This window comes from Canis lupus, chromosome 28 (assembly GCF_003254725.2).
Source record: "Canis lupus dingo isolate Sandy chromosome 28, ASM325472v2, whole genome shotgun sequence".
NCBI classification, from domain to species: Eukaryota; Metazoa; Chordata; class Mammalia; order Carnivora; family Canidae; genus Canis; species Canis lupus.
The window spans coordinates 36129582-36152919 of record NC_064270.1 but is presented as its reverse complement, the minus strand read 5'-3'; the positions used below and the strand labels follow the sequence as shown (position 1 = coordinate 36152919).

The 23338-nt window shown below is 45.9% G+C and overlaps 1 protein-coding gene across 2 annotated transcripts in view; it reads right to left on the bottom strand.

Moving 5' to 3' along the window:
• The window catches only part of DOCK1 (dedicator of cytokinesis 1), a 494693-nt gene that overhangs the window by 428910 nt on the left and 42445 nt on the right, over positions 1 to 23338 (bottom strand). For both annotated transcript variants that reach the window (XM_025467625.3, XM_025467626.3), the window contains exons 2-3: positions 9382 to 9465; positions 1993 to 2033 (exon numbers count right to left, since the gene is read on the bottom strand). In XM_025467625.3, the coding sequence (XP_025323410.1) occupies positions 1993 to 2033; positions 9382 to 9465 (125 nt within the window). The remainder of the gene's footprint in view (positions 1 to 1992; positions 2034 to 9381; positions 9466 to 23338) is intronic.

The following is a 23338-nucleotide window of genomic DNA, read 5'->3' as shown; positions in this document are numbered from 1 at the left end:
CCCACTACAAAAATCATACTATGGGGACAACTGGGTGGCTCAGCGGTTGGGTGGCTGCCTTCAGCTGAGATCGTGATCCCGGGATCTGGGATCCAGTCCCGCATTAGGCTCCTTAAGAGAGCCTGCTTCTCCCTCTGCCTGTGTCTCTGCCATTCTCTCTCTCTCTCTCTCTCTCTGTCTCTCTGTGTCTCTCATGAAAAAATAAATAAAAATCCTTTTTAAAAAATCATACTATCTTTAAGGGCTTCACAACTGCCTCATCTTCCAATGAGGATTTTAGAAGAAGAAATGAATACAGCCCCACCCAGCTGTACTGTACCAATGAGTTGTAAAGCCGGGGAACCCCAGTGAAGGGCAGGAAGGACAGCAGTTCAGGGAGGCATGGCAGGGACACGATGACGATGGTAGAAAGGATCCCAAGCTGAGGAAGGTGGTACCAAACACCAAATAAGCATCAAAGGAAAGTGAACAGTTTGCCTGGGGCGAGCCCAGCACGTGGAGCTCCAGCTATGCTGTGTGGCTATGGAGGGAGACAGTGTCAAGAACCTCCTCTCTTTATAATAAAATCCTCAACTGTGGCTTTCTCATATAAAAGTAGAGTTTCATCTGCAGGAAAACATTCTTTGGGATGCCCGGGTGGTTCAGTGGTTGAGCACCTGCCTTCAGCTCAGGTCGTGATCCCAGGGTCCCAGGATCAAGTCTCGCATCGGGCTCCCTGCTGGGAGCCTGCTTCTCCCTCTGCCTGTGTCTCTGCCTCTCTGTGTGTCTCTCATGAATAAATAAATAAAATCTTAAAAAAGGGGGGGGGGGAATATATTCATTACAGGAGAGGAGATCGGTGTGAAAATAGAACTTTCCCTGGAGAAATCTATCCCACCACCCACGTGGTTCGAATCCACCTTGTTCAAACCTCAGGTCTCTAGGTCATTGGATGTGTAAGACCCACAGCCCAGTCTGAGGCCGGCAGGGCAGGGTAGGAGGTCCTTGCTCCAATGTGTGAATCTGCCTTGCCAATACTCCTAACTGCGTCTCTCCTATAAGAACACCACAGCACTATGCCAGAGGAGGGCTGCCCTGCAGCGCAACCTGGGCCCTTCCTAAACGACTTGCCCAGCAGGGCCTGGCTGCAGGGTTTCTGGGGGAAGCAGGGCAGGCAGGTCCCATGCTTGAGCCACTTAGACTTTGGAAGCCTTAAGTTCCAGGCCCAGGACCACATGAGGAGTCCAGCCCAGTAAGGAGACCATGAGAGGCAACGTTAAGAAATAGAAGTAAAATGAACCATCTTGTCAAGCCTAAGTAGATATTAAAGTGTGTAAGTTAACGTGGACAGAGCCTAATCACAGCTTTCGACTGGACATTATTTCAAAACCATGGAATAAAACAGAAGGGCCATAATTAGGCTATGTGAAGCTAAGAACGGAGAAGCCACCACAGAACTGTGTGTGGGAGTGTCCACCACAAGGATCGAGGTGTAATTGCAGGTCCTGGCTTCAGGAGTTCAAGCCACCACGCACGCACGCACGCATACTGCCCTGGAAAGCAGAACCTTTCTTTTGCAGGCAACTTAGTTTGAAAATAGTCATACCCAAGAGGAAAACCAGCATGCGTGAGCTTTGCAAACCTGTTGTCATCAAGGATAATACTAAGACTGAAAATCATGAGTATTTTTTTTTTCTGAAGTCATAATACCAGGTCATTCTCTCCTGCCTCCCACACTTAAAGAGGACCTGATGTTGTACCAGGAAAAGAAGATTGCACCATTCGTGATGACAGGTCAGCAATGCACCGCAGCCCAGCGGCTCCATCCTGGGTACATGTATTGTTCAAACAAAAAACAATTCGGGGTAGCCCACATGTCAGCCCACAAGCGTTTTAGGTTCAGAGAAGGAGATATATAAGGAAACCCCGTAGACACAAATGAGATGGGAATGATCTCCTTTCACAGTGTGGAGAATGAATAGAAAGGCACTGGGGTTCAGCAAAAGGACTTACCTTTTTAGACTTTTTTCGTAAGGTGTAACCTCTGTACCACCCTAAACAAACACAAAGTTGCAACAGTTAGAGAAGGAGGAGACATCACAGGGCCCCCACAATACCTTCCTGTCCTGCAGAATTCACTGCCTTGCAGATCCAGGGAGATCACTTTGTCACCAGTATTCAGTAACCCTAACACTGTGGAAATAGACTGGGAGGTTCCAGAATGGGTCTCGAAACTGCCAGGCTAGTGGCCTTCCCAAACACACCGCCAGCTCTCTCATCTCCGTCGGCTGCTAGAGACCCCGAAGCGGTCAATCTGAAGTTAAGCAGCACAGTCCCAGGAGGGAACATCGTCCTAGGGACCACTCATCCCGGAGCGGGCTCCTTGGGGATACACTGCCCTATCTCTCCCTCTAAGTGATGAGGAGAGGGGTCCCTGCCAAGTGCACATACCAGCATCCCCAGATCATCAAGTGCCCCACAACAGAGCATCTATTGAGCGCTAACTTCCTCCCTCCTCAACCCAGAGACGCTGTGTCCCGGAGCAGCCTGTGATCTCACAGAGAGCTTCTGTGGCAAAGACTAAGCCCTCCGCAGGAAGCACCAGGCCCAGAAACATGAACCCACCTAGCCCCTGGGATCTGGCCTAGACTCAAGTTCTCACTGCCTCCATGTGGGGAGGAAGCTAAAGCCAGGCTTTCTATAATAGCTAGCACGATATAAATGCTAACCGGAAGGGACCATTTGACGGCAGAGCAGCTCCCTTGGCACCTCCCATCAAGTCAAGGGCAGAAACTGTCCCTGCAGGAGCTCTGGGGGTGCAGGGCCAGTGACCAGCCTCCCAATAGCCCCATCTCACGTGACGTCGTGGCTGCTTCCTTACACTCCCAAGTCACCCTGGCCACCTTGCTCAGAAAAGTCAATCCAAAGCTCAGACACATTCTAACTCTGCCCACAGGAACACAAGGACCCGGTCTGAGAATTTCAGGAGCACCCCAAAAGTGCAAGTTGGGTAAATTCCCAGAGAATAACCAAATATTAGAGTCTTACACAGTATCAGAAACTCAAAGCTCAGAAGCTAGCGATGTCTGAGTGAGCTCAGAAGATTGCCCCACTAGAGAGCAAATCATGTTACCAACCCGGGGCAGGGAGGGTGATCACAGACCAGAAAGTGATGCAGTGGAAATGAGCAAAGTCCTCAAGGGATTATTAACAGATGCTTTCTAAGCATTCAGAACAGGAGATGGACATTCCCAGGATCCTTGCAAAGACCTAATGGTGACCGCTTGGCTTTCTTGACAATGGGACTCAGAGATCGACTGGGAGCCCTGCAGATGCTAAGTGTCTAGATCTCTGCTGCACATGTGGAGCTGATCTCTGAGAGCCATGCTGTCTAAACCTCGCTGGCTCCTGCGTGCCGGCCCAGAACCTGCGTTCATCTAGGGCGGCGTTCACAGACATTGCAACAGAGAAAGAGGGGAAGTCGATGCAGTCACCAGCCCACATCTAGAGCCAAACCAAAGCTATAGTTACTCGGTTTTAAGGACGGTCTTCCATCCCGTCATTATAGCCTTCCCACATCTTCATTATGATCGTGCCCTTTCTTTTCTGAAACTGACAAGGGATGGATGTTCTAGAACGTATATGGAAAGACTGCACAGAAACAAGAAAAAGACAGAAGCCAAGTAAAAAAGAGTCATACTTATCAACAGTGTACAAAAGGAGTCCAAGGGCTTACCACGTATGAAGAGACGGCTCCAACCTAATAATAATCAAATACAATTTTACTGCACAAATTTTAGTGGTAAAAATGGTAATGATGTAGGATATAGGCACAGCCCTGGGCGCTGGGGGAGAGTGGAGCCAACAGCAACCGAAAGGCAGCAGCCATCCCTACCTATCAGAACTATCCGTCCACACAGCTTGCAACCAGCACCCCCAACCTGGGAATGCATCCCTGGGGAAGACATGCGCACACCCATCTGTGCACGGCGGGATGGATGCACAAGGCTCATGGCAGCAGGACGCAGAGGGTTGCAAGTGGAGGAAATCCAAGTGCCCAGAACTGAGAAGGCTGTGGGTAAAACACAGGGGGCGCACACACAGTAGTGGGAGCTGTGACCTAAACATATACTAAAAATACACAGGGGTGCATCTTAGAATATAGCTCAGAATAACAAAGTAACAAACACACATAGAGCTACACCCACATCTATATGCATGAAAAGTACACAGGCATGCCACACAGTACAACACAGGCAAACAAAAAAATCCACTTAAAACACAAGTTAAACGGTTTTCTGTGGGAAGAGGGAGGAGAGAGAGATGAGCCACGGGAATAAAAGGTAGGAAGTCCTTTTGGTTTTTTAATGTTATAATAATAGAGGGAGTTTCTTTTTTAATTGCCTTCCTAGGCAAAATGAAAATCTATCCTGTTCCTCCCCAAGATTATTTGCATTACATTCTTCCTTCAACCAACTGAGCCCACACACTGTGTGCCAGAGACTGCACTGGACAGAGCAAACTAGAGAAAGAGATGGGACCCAGTCTCTGCCCTCCGTGAGCTCACAAATGGGAAGACCCCCTAAGACAAGCAGGGGCCAAACCACGTTGCAGGGCAGAGATGTCAGCATGAAGGAGAGAGGACATCCCTGCCCTGGTCTCTCACAGGGGAGGGAGGGGATCTAAGAGAACATAGTCCTGGCTGCTCTAAGGGGAATGAGCAAGAGGGGGTGAGGCTAGGAGCAGGAGGGTCCACGGTCAGTCAGTAGCAGTACTTCTCCCAGGCAGGGCTCACAGATGGTCTCTATGGAGTCAACTGGCATGCTCCCAGCAAGAGTCCCGCACCTCAGAGACAGGTAAGGATGGGCAAGACACAGCCCTGAAACTCAGGGGGCACAGAATCCACCACAGGAAAATGGAAACCAAGTCAGCGAGCCCCATACAGCGTTCTCAGCAGAACAACAGGAGGAACACACGCACATCCATGTCCAGGGGTGGTGCCAGGAGGGGACAGACCAGGCCGAGCGAGGGAGGCCGGAGGCAGGCAGCAAGGAGCTGTCACCCAGACAGGTGAGCTTGGACTGGGTCTTCAAGGAGGACTTGTGGTCAGTCAGATGGAGGAGGGTGGAGTCACGCCAGGCACAGCAGCGTGTGGACAGGTGCATTCACTGCGCCCTGAGAAACCAGGCAGCAAACCCAGACATGCACGAGGAAGCAGCTGGACTTTCTTCAAGGATGGACAGGTGAGGACCACATCACCGGGTCCTGGGATCTGCCCAGTTCACAAGTAGCTGCCTGAAGATGGACAGGACGTTCATTTGTGTCAGGTGTACGGTGTCCTGTGCCCTGTGCCCTAAGTACTGAACGGCAAGAGAGCCAACTCCAGAGGCGACCAAATCCTGTCCTGAAGGACAGCATCCACGTGCACGGTGGGCATTCTGGAGAAAGAACCAACAGGTGTCCTGCATGTAACATTTTGCAGGCACCACAGGGGCAGACCCAGCCCCACAGCTGGAGGCTCTGGAAGCAACATGACCACACTCAGGTAGACAGTAACCACAGCTACGGGGCCCTTCCATTGGGCCAGGGCCAGGTGGCCAGTCAGCTGCGACCAGTCACAGGGATGCTTGCTGAGTGGAGGCCGGGCTGGAGGGCTCACAGGTCCTCAAAGAAATGTGAACCTTATCAATTTGACTGCCTCTTCCAATCTGTCATGGGTTAAACTGTGTCCCTCAAAATAGATGTCGACGTCCTCACTGTATCTGCGAACATGAACTTATTTGGAAATAAGGTCTCTGCAGACGATCAGGTTAAAATGAATTCATTACAGCAGGCCACAAACCAAAATGACCGGTGTCCACGTACACAGGGAAAGCAGAGACACAGGGAGACTGCCACAGAAATGAGAGTGCTGTATCTACAATCTAAATGCCACCAGAAAAAATAAAATAAATAAAATAATAAATAAAATAAAATAAAATAAAATAAAAGCCACCAGAGACTGTTGGCAAGCTGCCAGAAGCTGGGGAGACGTAAGGAACAGCACCTCCCTCAAAGCCCTTCAGGAAAAGCAACCCTGGGCAGCCCCAGTGGCCCAGCAGTTTACCACCGCCTTCGGCCTGGGGTATGACCCTGGAGTCCCAGGATCGAGTCCCATGTCAGGCTCCCTGCATGGAACCTGCTTCTCCCTCTGCCTGTGTCTCTGCCTCTCTCTCTCTCTATCTCTGTCTGTCATGAATAAATAAATAAAATCTTAAAAAAAAAAAAAAAGGAGAAGCAACCCTGCAGATGCCATGATTGCAGATGACTGGCCTCTAGAACCCGGAGAGACCACGCCTCTGCCGTTGAGGCTGCCCAGTGTGGTCCTTTGTTATAGATGCCCCAGGAAACTCACGCTATCTCACAAGACCTTCAGTTAACAGATGCTGAGACACAAAAAGGAAGTGAGGTACGGGGCACCTGGGTGGCTCAGTGGTTGAGCATCTCCATTTGGCTTAGGGAGTGATCCTGGGGGGTCCTGGGATCAAGTCCCACATCGGGCTCCCCGTAGGGAGCCTGCTCCTCTGTCTGCCAGTGTCTCTGCCTCTTTCTGTGTGTCTCTCATGAATAAATAAAAAATAAATAAAAATAAAATCTTTAAAAAAAAAAAAAAGAAGTGAGGTGCGTTTTGTAAGAAAACACATCATTACCCCCCTTAAAAAATACAGATATTTTCAGTTCCAGTGTAGTGGCTGAATCAAAAGATTAACTTCCTAATCTTTGCACATTGCCTGCAAGATCCCTGACGTATGGCATCTAGCACCCAGCGTGGAAACAAGCAGGTGGCAGGATCGGCACATGCCCTCGGCCACTCAAGAGTCACTTTATAAACACGGGATCTTGGCTCACCTCTCCTGTCTGGTTGAGCCAGGACACTGCTTAATGGCAGGGACGTGCCCTCAGTGACCCCTCCATGCTCCTTCCACCCCCACAGTGACCTGGACACTGCTTCTTCTTTGTCCTCTGCTCCAGGCCTTCATGAGCCTGCGAGAGGGAAATTAACCATAACTTAAAGGTAAATTTGTTCTTTGAACCTTACTATAAAGAGTGATCATCTAGAATTTATATTCTCTGCAGAAAGCCAAGTAATATCCTGAAAAGGATCACACAGAAAAGGAAAATTAAGTTTGACAAACAGAAATACATTTTCTTAGAGGAAACGTAGGAGGGGAGAGGAGAAAAAAAAAAAAAGGCCAAACTCAGATATGAGCCGTGAAACTAAAATAGAACAAAAGGAAAGAGCAGAAAAACAATTATTCCACTTTTATTTGATGAATAAAGACACCAAGTCTCCCAAAGTCAAAACTACTTTCCCACAGGCCTTTCTCTGATCAGATTCTGATTAAAACCAAAATGACAGTTGTCAAAGAAAAGGAATTTGTTTTGCGTTAGAAGGTCTCTACAAAGACTGGAATAGTTTAATCAGAATCTGGAAGACTGACTAGCCCGGAAACTAAATGCTCAATGAGGAAGCCTCTACCGTGATGCTCCCTATGCAATTTTTTTTTAAGTCAAATGTATGCAAGGATCACTGGCTCATCCTAGGATCCCACTGCTTAAAGAGTACATTCTCCTTAGGAAGCAAAGAACAAGAGATGACAGTCCCCACATACCCAGGCCAACCGGAAATTGCTATCTATTCGGGAATGACGTCATTGCCCAGTGTTTATTAACCAGGATTTCAACTTCAACTGAGAGAGGGCAAACATAAAAAAGATGTAAGAGCATTTTTCCCTTCAGATCAGTAAAGCGTCTGAGATGAGAGGTCTGATCCTTAACCTCTACTTAATTTCTCTGTTTCCTCTCAAACATTGGCAATATATACTGAGAGCAGATAAGGCAATCCAACTGTCAGCTATAAAAATTGAAAACAAGCAGAAGGCACCCATCACAACTACTCATTCACTTAAGGACAGGGTCTGTTTTTGCAGAGTTACATCTGCTTCCAGGCATACGCCACTAAAGCTGATTTTTTTTTTCCCCAGTAGGAAGATTTTAGGGTTGAAGATGCAAATGGACTGGAATTCTAAGTCTGAACACAACACAAGGGGAAGTAAGGGACATGGCCATGGGTGTTTTAATAGGTTTGTGCTTCCCGGAGGTGTCTGGGAGGAGTACCAGAGGAACAAGCTGCAGCCTGCCTAGTGCACGGAGGCTCACGGCTGCTTCACTCGTGCGCAAAGTAGATTCTGCAGACTGAGTGTGAAGTCCAGTTTGCCAATCACTGTGGGATGGCTGCACTCTCCTCTCCTAGCCCCACCTCCTACTGGAAGGGTTTAGCTAAATTACCACTCTCAAAGCAATTTTTCTATTGAAACGATCCATTTTAATCAGTTCTTTTCATTCATCTGCTATATGGGAGTCACCCTTTCCAGCAGGAAATAAAGCCACCAACGCTAATTACACAATTTTACAAAACTTCCAGATCCGCGGAGTCTCAGAAATCAAGCCCATCATTGCTTCCCTTCTGTATGTGCCACAATAACCACAGGGTAAAAAGGAAGGGTGGGCCGTTCTAATGCTATCCAAAACACTAAAGATAAAAACTGATTGCATGGAGTGCCTGGGTGGCTCAGTCGATTAAGCAGCTGTCTTGGGCTCAGGTCATGATCTCAGGGTCCTGGGATCGAGTCTTGCATCAGATACCCTGCTCAGCGGGGAGTCTGCTTCTCCCTCTCCCTCTGCCCCCACCCCAGTCTCATGCGCGCTCTCTCGCTCTCTCTCTCCTTCTCAAATAAAGCCTTTAAAAAAAACAATTTGAAAAAAAAGTTGTGTGAAAATCCAAAGACACTGAGAAACTACCATCACAATAGTGTACTTACTAGATTTCTAACCTATTGGACAATGATTGCTTCGCTGGCCCACATCCCACACAGTTGTCACAATGTCTGTTCACCCCTAAGAAAATGGGGTCAAAGATAAAAAGAAACAGTTTTGGTTCCTCTGTTAACAAATCTAAGTGAGAAAGTAAGAAGTCTCACCACCTGCATTAAACACATCAAAACAGTAACTTAAACACGAAAATGTCTTAAATGTATTTTTTTCATAGTTTTCCAAGTGGTCAGTTACAATCAAGATCCACATACGTTTGCAACAAAGGAACCAAAGTGTTGTTGTTTTTTAATGAAAACAGCTATTTCCACAGAAAACTTTAGAGGTGAAAAATTAGAATTTTTAGCTTTAATTTCATCTTGAGTATATTATTCGAACAATGAAGAGACCTCGCCACAGCCCTCCCCAGAAATGGCATCCCTCACACAGGAAGACGGATCACAGGCACAAGAGTCACGAGGACACCTATTTCTGAAACACCTGAAAACGTGCAAACTGCCCAAAATGGTAAGACACCAAAGTTATACGCACCTTCGTATGTTTCCAAGATGTGCACAGTGTCTCCTATTTGCAAAGAAAGCTCATCCGCTCCCCTGGCATCGTAGTTATAAAATGCTGCGAAGGAGAAACAGAGGTAAGAAGACATTAGTAGAGGTCGAAGTGACTTTGCTGGCTTGTGTCTGCTTGTTTTTCATGCTGAAACACATTCACTCTGCCTAGATCAGCCTCTCTGATAACCTATAGTAGCCTTTTCTTTCAAGACACAAATATTTCTTCAAGTAGACGAAGTTCGGAACACCATGCAACTGGGATTTGTTTGTTTGTTTTTTAAGTGTGGCCCTGAAGCACTCTAGTGGATCAACACAGTGTGGTGGTGGCACAGAAACAGACACAGACCAAGAGAACACGGCGCAGAGCCTGGAAATAAACCCACACTGACATGGTCAATAGAGATGATGGGAAATCTGCCGTTTTAAGTAGCTTTAAGTGTCCAGCGCGGCGGCAGCAGCATTGAGAACGTTGTACAACCATCACCACTGTCACCTTCCACACCTTCTTCATCCCTCCAAAGAGCAACTTCACACCCACGGAGCAAGGACCCCCGTCCCTTCCCCGCAGCCCGAGGACGACCTCTATCCATTTTGTGTCCCTAGGAACAGGTCTGCTCTACCTGCTTCATAGGAACACCATCAAACTATAGTGTCCTTTTTCCTATCTGGTTTCCTTGACCTAATACTTGAAGGTTTGGGCATGCTACACCATGTATCAGAACTTTGTTCCTTTTTATAGCTGAATAATGTTTATAATAGAAAGAAAAGTGATACTGTTAACATTTTAATTATCACTTCATACACTGTATTTTCCATTAATGCACTTCCTGAGGGGTACCGGGGTTGCACAGTGGTTGAGCATCTCCCTTTGGCTCAGGGAGTGATCCCGGAGTCCTAGGATCAAGTCCTGCATCGGGCGCCCCACAGGGAGCCTGCTTCTCCCTCTGCCTGTGTCTCTACCTCTCTCTGTGTGTCTCTCATGAATAAATAAATAAAATCTTAAAAGAAAAATACATTTCATGAAATACTTTCTAACTATGAATCAATTACACGTGGGCTGAATAACTTTAGAAACCAACCTGATTTTTTAAATTATCATATAACAAAAAAATAAATAAATTTTACAAGAAAAATAAAATAATCGTATAACCAATGCTGATACTAAGCCAAAAAGCTTACATTACAATCAAATAGGCAAAAATATGTCCAACATTGTAAGAAATTCTTTAAACTGGCAATAACTCAACAAATCTCTGAAATCACCAATGCGTATCCTGACATAAAGCAGTTCCTATTCCTTTCAGATAAGCACCTAAAAAAGTAATACCATTAAATGGAGACCACACTTTTGCTCAAGCATGATGAGATAAAGGTAACTATCACAGTGGAAAAAGGACATTAGGAAGTGTTTAAGATGCTAAAATACTCAAGTAGTCTACTCTCTTAAAAAAAAAAAAAAAAGTAAGAAAAGAAAGAAAATACTGGAGAAAGAATAACAAAGCTGTAGTCATCAAACCAGTATGGTGCTGGCACACAGACACATAGGTCAGTGGAAAAGTATGGAGAGCCTAGAAATAAATCCATGCTTATATGGTCAATTAGCCAACAACAAAGAAGGAAAGAATATGCAACGGGAGAAAAAACAGTCTTTTCAACAAATGGTGCTGGGAAAACTGGACCACTTTCTGGAACCACAGACAAAAATAAACTCAAATAGATAAAGGACCTACATGTGAAACTTAAAACCATAAAACTCCCGGAAGAGAGCACAGGCAGTAATTTCTCTGACATCGGCCATAAAAACACATTTCTAGATATGTCTCTTGAGGCATGAGAAACAAAAGCAAAAATCAACTACTGAGACTAAAAAAAAAACTTCTGCACGGTGAAGGAAATTATCAACAAAACAGAAAGACAAACTACTGAATAGGAGAAGATATTTGCCAATGACACATCTGGTTAAGAGGATGGTATCCAAAATATACTATAAACTTATACATCTCAATACAAAAAAAAAAAAAATCCAAAGAAAAAATGGGCAGAGAACTTATATTTTTTTTTTCCCAAAGAGGACATACAGATGCCCAACGAATACATGAAAAGATGCTGAACAACCCTCATCATCAGGGAAATGCAAATCAGAACCACAATAAAATATCACCTTATACCAATCAGAACAGCTAGAATCAAAGAGACAAGACGTAACACATGCTGGGAAGATGTAGAGGAAAAGGAACTTTTGTGCAGTGTTGGTTGTGATGTAAATTGCATCCACTGTGGAAAATAATATGGAGGGTTCTCAAAAAACTTAAAATATAAACATCATGGGGCGGCTAGATGGCTCAGTGGTCGAGCATCTGCCTTTGGCTCAAGGCATGATCCCGGGGTCCTGGGACCGAATCCCTCATGAGGCTCCCTGTGAGGAGCCTGCTTCCCCCTCTGCCTGTGTCTCTGCCTCTCTTTCTATGTCTCTCATGAATAAATAAATAGAATCTTAAAAAAAAAAAAAATCATATCCAGCAATTCCACTACTGGGTATTACCCAAAGAAAATGAAAGCACTAATTCAAAAGAATATATGCACCCCTGTGTTTATTAGAAAAATAAACAGCATTATTTACAACAGCCAAGATACAGAAGCAGCCCAAGTTTTCATCAATACGTGAATGGATAAAGAAGATGCACTATATATACACAATGGAATATTGCTCATCCATAAAAAAGAATGAGATCCCTTCCATTTGCAACAACATGGATGGACCTAGAGGGTATTATGCTAAGTGAAATAAGCCAGACAAAGACAAATACCACAAGATTTCACTTCTATGTTGAATCTAAAAGACGAAACAAATGAACAAAGAAACTAAAAAACAGATGCATAAATACAGAGGTTGCCAGAGAGGAGCTGGATGCAGGATGGTTGAAACAGGTACAATTAATGGGCACCAGTGTGGTTCAGTGGTTGAGCGTCTGCCTATGGCTCAGGTCATGATCCCAGGGTCCTGGGATCGAGTCCCACATCGGGCTCCCCGCAGGGAACCTACTTCTCTCTCTGCCTATGTCTCTGCCTCTCTCTCTGTGTCTCTGATGAATGAATAAATGAAATATTTAAAAAAGAAAAAGAGGGATCCCTGGGTGGCGCAGCGGTTTGGCGCCTGCCTTTGGCCCAGGGCGCGATCCTGGAGACCCGGGATCGAATCCCACATCAGGCTCCCGGTGCATGGAGCCTGCTTCTCCCTCTGCCTATGTCTCTGCCTCTCTCTCTCTCTCTCTGTGACTATCATAAATAAATAAAAATTTAAAAAAATTTTTTAAAAAAAAAGAAAAAGAAAAAGAAAGAAAGAAAGAAGAAAGAGGTACAACTAAGAGGTACAAACTTCCAGTCATTAAAACAAAAAGAAACAAAGAAAGAAAAATACAGTGATACAGTGATGCTCCTCCTTTCCAATGGATCTTACTTAAAAAGAAAGCAGACCAAATGTAAAACTCATCTTCAAAATTCTGATCGTCTCATCCATCCATCTTGAACACCCTACCAGATGAAGTTATTCTCACTGTGTCCATCTCTAAAATTCTCCTTGATCATAGCATGTGCAAACTCCTCCAGCAAGCATGGTGTGCCTTCCACCAACCACACAGTATGGGCCTTAGGAGGGTCCCTGTCCCTGCTTCTTCTCCCTGAACGACAGTAACCAGCCTGTCCCACACCTGTATGGGCCAACTTACCCCCCACCACCACCATCGACCGGTCTTCCAACCAGGTGCACCTGTTCAGAAAGCCAGGCTCACTATGTTTCTCTCATCAACCCCTTCTCCAAACGTCTCCACCACAGCACACCTGCTGCTGTCTGCCCCATACCTGAGCTACCCGTGGCTAGGAAGGCAGTGTAGGCCTAGGTACCTTCCCTGGTTCCCATGTCCACCCGGCAGACAAAATACACAGGTAACGTTTCTATGCCTGAAGATCCGAGGGACCTCCAGCAAATGACCTATCCTCTCCATATTCACCTTTCCCCATGAAATAAGCCTCTTGATATCTACACCTTGCATGACCATGTGCATTTTGTGTCTTAAAGACAATGATGCCACTGGCAGATTTGGTGATTGGAACACTGGGTGTCCTGCAGTGAACACTTAGTAAATAATAAAGACTCTAATTGTGGTTGGGAGCATTTTGCTGTTACTGCAATAAAGACTTCTAACACTATCAGAATCCTTTTTAAAAAGCCAAAGCGAGGAGATAAACACACGATCAGGAAAATCCTAAAACATCAAAAAACATGCATGTAGAAAATTCTATTTTCATAGGTATTTTCCTCTATTTCCACCAAAATTCATAAAATTTAAATGTCCTCAACTGACATAAATGGCTATTAGTAGTTATTAAGTTTATTTAGCATTTTATGGTGAAGTTTAACGAGAAATAACTGCATTAGGTAAAGGAAGCTCGGAGCATATGCCAGCCTTTCCTGGTTCAGCATAACTATATTCCTAAGCCTTTAGGAGTCATAAATGCGTTTCTCACAGTTCTTAACAGCATCCCTGCCAGCATGCCTATTCTGTTAGAGATGTGCAAAAAATAAACACATCAAAAATAATAAAAATAAAGCAAAATGAACACGTCCACTATAAACACATCCAGGCTCATGTGAATTTGTAAGGCACATACATAAAAATCTCTAAGTACCTGCCCTCTTCCTCTCTGAAAAAGGCAGACAAAACCAGTTGTGGGAAGAGGAACTTCAAATTTAACTATGAAATGAGCCTTAAAGACCCGATTTTATAGATGAAAGGGGAAAAGGCCTCTGAAGGTTCATGCCTGGGGCCCCAAAAGACACAGAAGAGCTAAGACCACTATAGTGGCTGCGCAGCCTCTGGCCCTTTGCTCTTACTATCACAGCCTTAAAAATCTTTCAAAGGCAAACTGAAACACTTTACTACGTAAGATTATTGGCCAAAGGAGTGGGAGGGAGGGAGAAGTGTGGTAGATAGAATGATGTCCCCCCAAAAGACATCCACATCTGAATCCCTGGAACCTGTGAGGTGTTACCTTACATTGGCAAAGGGGGCCCTTGCAGGATTGTCCAGGGTAAGTATTTCAAGTGGGGATGCTAATCCTGGATTATCCAGGTGGGACCAGTACAATCAGAGGGGTCCGTGTGAGGGAGGCAGGAGAGCCTGAGTCAGAAGATATGATGCAGCAAAGGTTACAGTGGTCAAGGAAGGAGCCACAAACCCCCCGGAACACAGGTGAACCCTGGCAGCCAGGAAAGGCAAGGAAGTGGAATCCCCCAGGACCCTCCAGAAGAAACACAGCCCACACCTTGATTTTAGGACTTCTGACCTCCAGAGCTGCAATATCATAAATACATATTGTTTTAAGCTCCTGGGTGTGTGGTAATTGGTTACAACAGCCATGCGAAACACAGGGAGGTATGCGCAGGACAATGTAAAAGGAGTGTTTTGTGGCTAATTTATTCACTGCCGAAGGCAGCTGGGGCAGAGGTCCCAGCTGCAAGCATCTGAACCTGACCAGCCCGTGGCTACGGTTCCCCAATTCTTGGGTGATGGAAAAATGAATACAATGCAGTGAATTTTTCTTAAACCCAGAAGTATTCAAGACAAGAGACTATTCCGAATTCTGGTTCTTTGACCTTTAAAGCGGTCCCTCTTTGAGGGGTAGAGCAGGCTGAGAAAGAGGAGGAACGTCTTCTCCTTTATTAGTATGACAATGACGGAAGACATCTGGGTTTTAAAATGTCTTTACTTGATAGAAGCACAAAGGCAACCTCTTTGCAAGTTGCCCATTTGTCTTATTTTTCGGATCTGTTAAGATCTGGGAATGATTCCACAAGAGAATGTGGTCATCCCGCGTCCACTCATATCTTTGCATCCACCCTCATCTGGCTGGTGGGCCGTGTGCTTAATATATTCCTCCTCCTCAAACCCATTTGCCTTTTTTAATAGCCTGGCTAAAGCCGGCTGTCACTGGGTATACGCGCACGTTCAGCAGAATTTCTCAATCCTGGACTGTGGAGCCCAGTGCAACGGCTTGCTACGCTGCTCATGTGAAATGAGAAAGATGCAGAGATGAACCCAGCATGAAGGTTCTTCCCCAGAATGGCGGGGTTTTTTCTTTTTCTGGAAGAGTCAGCAGCAGCCCAGAGTGAGTAACCATATGGGTCTTTTTTCCCAAAATTAAAAATTAGCACACTGGTCTGTGCCTCACTTAGTTTGAATGGATCAGAGAGACACGAAAAGGCAAAGTCATCACCTCTGCTCAATCTCCTAATCACCCTAAAAATGGCTGCTTGGGGATAGAAGGAAGGAAATGTAGCTCATAAATGACAGAAGGCTTCCACCTACACCCATATCACTCCTAATGCTAACAGCAATGATGCTGTGGATGAAGCTGCTGCTGCTGCTGATGGTACAACACTAGGATACCTTGAATCATGATCATGATCATGGCAATGGTGGTGACGATGGTGACGACGGTACTGGTGGTGATGCTTGTGATGATAGTGATGAAGGTGGTGATGAGGACGATGGTGATGCTGGTGGGGATAGTGGTGATCATGGTGATATTGGTGATCATGGTGACAGTGATGGTGGTGGTGGTGATGGTGGCAGTGGTGGTGCTAATGGTAGTGCCGGTGGTGTTAGTGACAATGGTGATGACAATAATGGTGGTGGTGGTGGTGGTGGTGGTGACAGTGGTGACAGTGGTATTGATGGTGACAATGCTGCTGCTGATTCTGGCTGACATTAACTGATTATATTCTATGAGCTAGACAATAGACAAGGAGCTTCACATGTTCAGACTCATTTCACCCTCACAACAGTCCTATGAGGGGGAAATAGAATTTTTCTATTTCTTTCATCAGAGCTTACAGCAGCTTGGAGTCTGCTATGTCTGAGCAGCCCCTGGAGGGGCTGTACAGGGCCAAGGCCAGCCTGAATGAAGGACCTCCGTGCCAACACCTGCACAGACTCTTCCTCAATCCCTGGCCAGTGTCAACCACAGCCCTCCCTGGGCCTCAGATTGCCCTCCTGGTAGCTCCCCTGCAAATCACAACATCCAGCCTGCAGTTCCCAGACAGGCAAACATGCCTGCGCATTTCTGAGGTCCACCAATGTCCAAAGCATCCTGCTAATGGACTTCTAATTCCTTACAAAGAAGAACTCAAGTTGAGGTAATTCCAGTAATGCAAGGTTGGTGTAATATCCAAAAACCGATCAAGGTAATTCATCACATTAACAGAGTGAAGGATGAACAGTCACAGGACCACCCCAATTGGTACAGAAAAAGCAGCTGAGGAAATGTAATTCCTATTCAGGGAAAAACAAAAAACCAACTTGACTAATCTGGCATTAGGGAAAAAAACTACTACATCCATCAACCAATTTAACAGATAAAAACACAGAACCCTACAGAGAAGTTCTGACTTGCTCCAGGTGACGCAGGGATTGATGACAGCCCTGAGACCCCATGGTGTCCCTTCCAGACTGTCTCCAGCTGGAAGGCTGGAAGGCTGACCCAAGCCTTCTCCACCTCTCCCCACAATGAAAAATAATATTTTAGCTGATCTCCTTATATAAGCTCTCATTTCTTCTATCACCAGTTACCTTCCTGAAATCTTACTCCAAAACACTGTACTGTTTCCCTTGGCTTTGTGAATAATGGGTAAAGTCTCCATCATCCAAAGCCTGAGGGATGGGATTTGAACTTACCTTTCCAATCTCATCTCCCCACTCACACTCCTCCAGCTCCCCACCCCCCACCCCATGTCACCCCCTGGGGCCTTCTGAAAGCTGCTCTGCCTCTGGAAATGCCTTCCTCCCTCCCTCTATGTCTGAAGGCTCCTTGTCTACAAGGCCCGTGTTTCATTTCATATCCTTCTCCAGATCCTTCCTGAATTCTGACTTTCTCCGTTGACCAAAAAAAAGGTATGTGCATACCTCAATTAATTGCTTGTTCCACAACTTTTTCCTACAAGCTCTCTGACATCCCATGGCCTTGCAGGAATGCTTATCTGTATCTGTCTCTCCCTCCAGACCAGATTTCCTTGAGGAAAGTAAACATTTATTAATCACTGGATTTCCCACAGTGGTTAATACCATGCCTTGCAGGTAACTCAATAAAAAATTCACAGAATTAAACCAGATCACCATGTATTCCTTCTTGTATGGTCTGCCATAGAGTGAGAGCAAAAACCCTGCCCTCTACAGAAAGATCTAGGAGCCCAAAACTTATTCAATCACTAAGAAAGAGAGACACAGCGTTAGCTTTCCTGTTTTTGCTTTGGGTCTCTTTGCATCTAATGAGAGAACTCACCATCAGTGCTCAGATGCAAAGCCTCCTTAAAGCATCCAAGGTATGGGCCTGACCACACATTACTTCTAAAATCTGCTCAGCTCTTTCTATCCTACAGGGTCTCCTTGAAATATGACTTCAAGATTTCAAGTAGCAATTTAAAAGTTAATTAATTCTTTTAAAAAGTCAATTTGTGAAAATTAATTGCTCTGTTTTTGATCTCATTCCCTTTGTCTTGCCTTCAGTTGGAAAAATAAATGTTCACTGGCATGCTTCTCAGAGCTGGGGGAAATGCAAACCATATCCTTAAGGAGACAGGGGCAAGGGGCCCGTCTGCCTGCTACAGGGCTTCATTCTAAAGGGCCATCCATCCGCTGTCTAGTCCATGCCAAACATATACACTTGGTATTTCCCAAGACGCTAGAGGACTCCTGCTCTGGTCTAGCACCGAGAGCATGGTCTCAAACCGTGCTGGGGTTTGAGAGATATGCTAGGCCCATTTAGAATATCTAGTGCCTAAAGAACCAGAACATCATTGTATATATTTCCTTTGAATTTCACTCTGGACAGAGACCAGCCCTGTATCCAAAGTCTGTATTGGAACTGGGGACTAGGTTTCCTAAATTACTTCTTCAAAAAGACACTGGCAGCCACACCATTACTAGTTTCTATGGCCATTAAGCCAGTCCCCACCCCGGCCCCCCACTCCGATTTGGAAGCATATCATTCAGGCAAGGTTAGAGTTTTCCAGAGCCCTGAAACATACTGAATCAGAACACTGCTTTTGCCAATAGTCTTCATTTTCCCAAGCAGCTAAAAGTACCTGGCAACAGCAGGACCTTTAAAATGGATGGATGGATGGATGGATGGATGGAAGGAAGGAAGGAAGGAAGGAAGGAAGGAAGGAAGGAAGGAAGGGAGGGAGGGAGGGAGGGAGGGAGGAAGTAGGGAGGGAAGATGAAAATAGATGAAAGACCTAAACATAAAAGCTACAACAATAAAACTCTTAGAAGAAAACACAGGAGAGAAACTTCATGGCCTTGGATTTCACCATGGTTTCTTGGATAGGACACCAAAAACAGAGGCAACAAAAGACAAAATAGATGTTGAACTTCATCAAAATCTTAAATGTTGGTGCACCAAAGGAAATTATCAACAGAGTGAAAAGACACCCACAGAATAGGAGAAAATATGTGCAAATCCTATATCTGAAAAGGAACTGATCATCAAGATATTTAAGGAGTTCTCACAATTCAACAACTACAACAAAAAACAAACAACACAATTAAAAAATGGGCAAAGCACCTGAATAGACCTTTCTCCAAAGAAAATATACCAATGGCCAACAGGCACATGTTAGGATGCTCCACATCACCCACCAGTCAAGTCAATAAGGTAGCACGTCACACTCGCTGGATGACTGGTATTAAAAAACAAGAAAACAACAAGTGTTGATAAAGTTGTAGAGAAATGGGAAATCCTGTGCATTGTTTGTCGAGCTGTACGTTGGTACAGCCATTGTGAAAAACAGTCTAGTTGTTTCTCAAAAAATTAAACTTAGAATTACCATATGGCCCAGCAATTACACTTCCAGGTATATAGCCAAAAGACCTGAAAGCAGAAACTTGAAGAGATAATATGTACAGCCACGTTCACAGCAGCCCTACTCAGAATAGCTAAAGTGTGGGAGCAACCCAAGTGTCCACCCAGGGACGAATGGATAGGCAAAATGTGCTCTGTCCATATAACAATATTATTCAGTCTTAAAACGGACAGAAGTTCTGACACCAGCTGTCACAGGGATGAACCTTGAGACATGATGCTAAGAGAAATAAGCCAGATACAAGAGGACAAATGGGGCATAATTGCACCTACATAAGGGACTGGCGGGGGGAGGGGGTGCGATGTTGGTGTTTAAGGAGGAGAGAGTTTCAGCTGGGGAAGACGGGAAAGTTCTGGGGATGGATGGGTGGTGATGGTGGTGGTGGTTGCACCACAATGCAAATGTACTTCATGCCACAGAACTGCACACCTGAAAGTGGTTAAAATGGTATATTTATGTTACATATAGTTTACCATTATAATTTTTAAAGGATGTAAAGAATAAAAGGAAAGGCTGCTAGAGAGAATGAGAAGGTTCCTAGTGGATTTAGCATCTCCCATTACTGGGAGCTGTGAAATATTCAGTGGGTCCAGTGGCTGCACCTACAAGGTCCCTGAGGGTGTAGCGGCTTCCCTCCCTTACCTGTTCCACACATGAGGTTCAACCAGAAGGATAAGCAAGGAGAAATTAGGGGTGATGGGCTCAAGATCAAAGAACACCTCCAGGTGTGTGTATGTGAGAGGAGAGAAAGACAGAGAGAGAGAGAGAGCACTACATTTCTAAAAAGGATACCACTTTCAAAGTTTCAAAGTCACAGAGTTACTTCTTTTGGGTTCCTATCTTTCCTTCTTAGGAACAGAGATTGTTTCTCAGCCAAGAAAATCCCCCATGGCAGGATTTCCTGCAACGTTTGAATAACAGAATCAAGGAATTCATCTAAATAATTACAAGACAGAGCAGGGGCACAGCAAGATAAAGGACCTGTTGTTTGCTATTCAGGATTTCTTCTTGCCTTCTGGATGGAAACAGGTGGGAGGGATGGTGAAGATAAGAGTGCGAGAAGAAACGTACAAAAGAGTCCTTTCTCAAATTCTAATGGAACTGACAGACACAATTCAGAGATATTTTAATGTCTTTCTCAGAATGAAATGTCACCGTGCGCCTGGCCCACAGCGAGCCAGCGACCGCCTGGCTTCTCTCCGGCCCAGGAGGTCACAGTGTCCACAATACACGGGTTTCTGAGGAAAGACACTGGCGTGTGGAGGGGTGTTGGCTTTACTGTTTTGTCCTGACAGGAAAAACCAAGAGTCCACTTTTCAATCCTTTTGTCTCTCATAAACTCGGTGCCAGGAGAGAAAAACCACTGACTTCATTACGGGGCAGTCTTTGCAAATCTACCCACAAATAAGCAAAGACGGGCTGACCTGAAAACTATCTATTTTTGCATTTCACTCTGCTCAGCAGCAAAGAGGGATAGAGACAAGATGGGGGAAAGATTCCATCTCTTTAATCATCCTTCTCCAAGACAGAAAGGTTACTGCTGCCTAGGAAAATATATGCTAGAGACCTAAGAGCCCAGCTGTTACCCCTGACCATAGGGGCTTGACAAGGACCTCACCCAACCCTACGGGGCTGGGCAAACCCCAGTGGACTCCACAACCAGGGACTGGTCCCAGAGAGCTTCCCGATGGGACCATGTGCTGCCAGGACCTCTCCAGTGTCTGACTGGACACAGGGCTCAGCTTCAGTGCTGCAGACCTGGCCAGACATGCCCCCCTGCCCACCCCCCACTGCCATCCCTGACTGGTCCAACAGGTTCCACCTAAAAAGGGCGCCCTGAAAACACGCCCAGGCCCAAGGGCATCAGGGGCAGAGGCAATGAGGGGGAGAGGAAGGAAGAGAAAAAAATGGGCCAGGATCCATTTTTCTGTGATACTAAAGGATAACGACACTTTGTCACATCCCCAAATTCCTCTTACTGGGCTTCAGTGGAAAGTCTCAGGTGATTTCTTCTGTAGAATAAGGCCACTTCTCCTGTTTTCACAACACTCTAATATTAGTAGTGACAAAGAAAGAAAGGGAAGGACATACAGAACATTCCTTGTTAATTTGTTTATCTCAAAAAACAAATTTGTTCTTCTCAAAAAAAATATGTGCATGTGTGTAAATGTATATTTCATATGTATTTATAAACATATATAGAAATACACACATTTACATATTATTCATATTATATATGAAAGTCACAAATAAAGGTAGCAATCAAGTTGGAAGAAGCCTTTGTCATTCTGTGAATGTAAGCAGGTGTTCCCAAGGAACTGAACCCCAGGCGCCCCATACCTACCCCAGGTCTCTGTCTAAAAGCTTACTTCCGTCTGGAATGCCCTTTCTCCCCCTCCTGTGGGGCTGGGCCCTGCAGCTCACCTATACCTAGGGGAAAAGCTTTCCTGTCACCTCCACGCACCCAGGAAGTTCAGGGGGCATGCACGGCGCTCCACGGCACCCCTGCCCACCCTGACCAAACGCCAGAAGAGAACTGCCCACTTGCTACTCATGCTGATGCGCCCATCACATCACCGGTGCCCGACGTGGGTCAAACGGAGCCGTGAAGAGGGCCTCCCTCCTCTAGCTTCCCATCCTGCAAGCAGTCCTTCTGAAACACCGGAGACCGGTTCACCCCCACAGCTCTGCTACCCATCTCCTCTCACACCTGCCCTGCATCTTCTCCACCTTTGCTTCCAGGTTTTGCAGTGCCCGGCACCCAGAGTGACACAAGCGTTGACTGAGTGAATCGCTTAACAAATCAACATAGGAAGAATCCAAGGCGGCCAAACTATTACTTGAATCTTAAATCCACTGGAAAACACTGCAGTTGTGTTTTCACTTGTGTCACATTAAAAAATCGAAGACCAGACCAGGGTCTCCGCAGAGCCAGCTCCCTGCACCTCCGTTTTGACAGCCAAACCTGGGAGGCACGTCATGGGGTCCAGCCATCTGCCCAGAAATAAAGCACAGTTTCACTTGGACAAGTGGTGCCAAGATCCCACCCGGGCACCTGCACACGCTCAGCCTCGCTGGCAAACCACACAACCATGAGGGGCTCCAAGGGGGGCAGAGACGGAGTGGAGTCCACTCCGAGCGGGCTTCTGCTGGGAGAGATGCTGCCCTGCACCCCCACCGATGGTCTCCCTTGCCCTGACCACTCCCTGGTGACCCTCCACAAGGAGAGCTGGGTGGGGAAGACCTGCAGGAGCTGAGCTGCACCAACCTGACAAGGAAAAACCACTAAAATCAGGATGAAGTCACCGGCGTTGAGTGGCAAATATTCCAGGGCACAAATACGCTGGTCCCCAAATTACTCCAGACTTCTTGAGAACTAACCACCTGCTTTTTCTAACAGGGCCCTGCACCTCCAACATTATCTGCATACTCTCCATCTTCCTGTCTCCTAAGTCAAGGCATCCTCATCACCCCATGATGGGCTTCTGCAGAGACATGGAAAAACCTACTGCGCCAAGTGTCAAACGACAAAGCCCCACGGGTGGTCCCCACAAGCCACTCCCTCCTTTCAACCTGTCCTTCGGAAGCCACAGGGGGCTTAAAGCCACGTGTAAAAGAAGCAATATCCCTGGGCACTGCATGAACACAGTGGCATCCGGAATCTCTAAACACACAACAAAATGAGTGCAGGGAGCCCCACAGCAAATGAGAATACGCTCACCTATCTGCAGAGGGGCCCTCACCGCATCTACATTTTAAGGAACGTGAGAGACTGCACAATCCCAGGTCATCAGCTCAGTGAGTGTAAGATCTTTCTATACAGAAATCCAACATAAGAGCTCCAGAAAGTACTCCCGTGCCTGCCTCTAGGCAATTTTCCTCCCACAACACCACTTTCTCAGATTTGTCTCACCATAGACCAATTCTGACAACTCTTGGATTTAATGGAATCTAAAAGCACCAATGAATGTGGTCGGTTCTTGGCTGTAAGGGCATTTATATTACACGTACTCCCTTA